Here is a 2555-nt window from a genome sequence, read left to right on the forward strand (position 1 = left end):
TTTTTTTTTTTGAGACAATCTCGTTCTGTCACCCAGGCTGGCATGATCTTGGCTCCCTGTAAGCTCCGCCTCCTGGCTTCAAGCAATTCTCCTGCTTCAGCCTCCCAAGTAGCTGGGATTACAGGACCACACCACACGCCTGGCTAATTTTTGTATTTTTAGTAGAGACAGGGTTTCACCATGTTGGCCAGGGTGGTCTCAAGCTCCTGACCGCAGGTGATCCGCCTACCTCAGCCTCCCAAAGTGCTGAGACTACAGGCGTGAGCCACCGTGCCAGAACTCAATTCCTTTCTAAAGATTTGTCCTGTAATTTTTCTTGGAGAGAGTGTCTTGTTCTATTGCCTAGACTGTACTGCAGTGGTGCAATCTCAGCTCACTGCAACCTCCACCTCCCAGGTTCAAGTGATTCTCCTGCCTTAGCCTCCTGAGTAACTGGGATTACAGGCATGTCCCACCATCCCCAGCTAATTTTCGTATTTTTAGTAGAGAGACGATGTTTCACCATATTGGCCAGGCTGGTCTTGAACTCCTGGTCTCAAGGGATCTTCCTGCCTCGGCTTCCCAACGTGCTGGTATTACAGGCGTGAGCCACTGTGCCAGGCCACCGGTCCTGTGACTTTAGTATTAACAGGAAGATCATATTGCGCATGTAGCTTCCAATAGCTTCCACTGGGAGTCTGAGCCTATGATGGCCCAGAAGACTACCTGATTTGCAAATCATTAAATAAATGAATTCCATTTACAACCAATTACATGCAATTTATGTTACACAATTACAGGTCTAAGAACACAGATTAAGAGAAAACACAGCGTGGGGTGAGATGGCTCATGCCTATAATCCTAGCACTTTGGGAGGCCAAGGCAGGCAGATCTCTTGAGCTCAGGAGTTTGGGATCAGCCTAGGCAACATAGTGAGACCCCATCTCTAAAATACATGCTTAAAGAGGAAAAAAAGCTGGACATGGTGGCTCAAGCCTGTAATCCCAGCACTTTGGGAGGCTGAGACAGGCGGATAACGAGGTCAGGAGATCGAGACCATCCTGGCTAACACAGGGAAACCCCGTCTCTACAAAAAAAAAAAAAAAAATACAAAAAACTAGCTGGGCGAGGTGGTGGGCGCCTGTGGTCCCAGCTAATCGGGAGGCTGAGGCAGGAGAATGGCGGGAACCTGGGAGGCGGAGCTTGCAGTGAGCTGAGATCCGGCCACTGCACTCCAGCCTGGGCGACAGAGCAAGACTCCGTCTCAAAAAAGAGGAAAAAAAGCTGGACATGGTGGCTCAAGCCTGTAATCCCAGCACTTTGGGAGGCTGAGACAGGCGGATAACGAGGTCAGGAGATCGAGACCATCCTGGCTAACACAGGGAAACCCCGTCTCTACAAAAAAAAAAAAAAATACAAAAAACTAGCTGGGCGAGGTGGTGGGCGCCTGTGGTCCCAGCTAATCGGGAGGCTGAGGCAGGAGAATGGCGTGAACCTGGGAGGCGGAGCTTGCAGTGAGCTGAGATCCGGCCACTGCACTCCAGCCTGGGCGACAGAGCAAGACTCCGTCTCAAAAAAAAAAAAAAAAAAAAAAAAGAGAAAAAAAAAACCCCTGAAAACCAGCTACATTCTCCAAATCCCTATAGAATATTACTACCACCACCACCACCACCACTTACTACTACTTACTACTACTTACTACTACTACTACTACTACTACTTATACTTTTTTTCCTGTCACCATCTCCCCAGATCTCACCAGTTGTAACCATTAGCATCATGCTTGGGGCATTTAGAGGAATTAAGTGTTCTCATAACCACCCTACTAGAACCCAGAGGTGGGGGGCTGTGTACATACACACACACACACACAGTCAGCCAGCACAGACTTACACCAAGGCCTGCAGTTTACACTCGGGGTAGCTCAGGCCCTCACACAGAAACTTCACCCCTGTATCCTTGAGGGAGTTCTTGGCCAAGCACAGGTGTGTCAGCTCCCGGCTCACCACCAAAACAGCAGCAAGGTCCTTGCAATTGGCTTCTGTCAGGTGACAGTTTTCCAACCTGCAAGAGAATCACAAATGGCAACACGGTTGACATTTCCAACTTCTCGGCTACCTCCAAATGCCAGCATCCGAAAGCCCCTTCTTGTGAACTCCGCACCCTCTGTCACACGCTGGTGATCCTGTGAAGGAACAGGAAGGAGAGAACAAGATTCACAAGCCATTGGCCTGGATCTAAACATGGGAAGAGGTGTTCACATCAGTGAGAGGTTCCAAACAGCCAAATCAGGCATGACCACTGCTCGTCTCTGGCCCCAGATCGAAACCACAGCTGCTCTGGAGGACGAGGAGAGACTTACGACAACCTCTGCAGGAAGCACTTTGGGTGCCTCAAAGTTGTGTACAGCAACTTGGCGCCCTCATCCAGGAGCTCATTGTCGGAGAGGTTTACGCACATCAGGGACTGGTTAGCTTCAAGGGCCAAGGAGAGATCAGCCCACTGCTGAGTGGTAGCAGAACAAGACACCAGCCTGTGGGAGAAATGGGAACAAGTTTTTTGTTTTTTTTTTTTTT

At 49.5% G+C, this 2555-nt stretch overlaps 1 protein-coding gene across 2 annotated transcripts in view; it reads right to left on the reverse strand.

Moving 5' to 3' along the window:
- Nucleotides 1-2555, reverse strand: part of NLRP2 (NLR family, pyrin domain containing 2) — a 31194-nt gene that overhangs the window by 2452 nt on the left and 26187 nt on the right. Inside the window, exons 7-8 of one of the 2 annotated variants that reach the window (XM_011932489.1) lie at nucleotides 2342-2512; nucleotides 1873-2043 (exon numbers count right to left, since the gene is read on the reverse strand). In XM_011932489.1, the coding sequence (XP_011787879.1) occupies nucleotides 1873-2043; nucleotides 2342-2512 (342 nt within the window). Of the gene's footprint in view, nucleotides 1-1872; nucleotides 2513-2555 lie in introns of those variants that run through there. The other variant, XM_011932490.1, reaches the window with a different exon arrangement.

This window comes from Colobus angolensis, unplaced genomic scaffold, assembly GCF_000951035.1.
Source record: "Colobus angolensis palliatus isolate OR3802 unplaced genomic scaffold, Cang.pa_1.0 Scaffold96, whole genome shotgun sequence".
NCBI classification, from domain to species: domain Eukaryota; kingdom Metazoa; phylum Chordata; class Mammalia; order Primates; family Cercopithecidae; genus Colobus; species Colobus angolensis.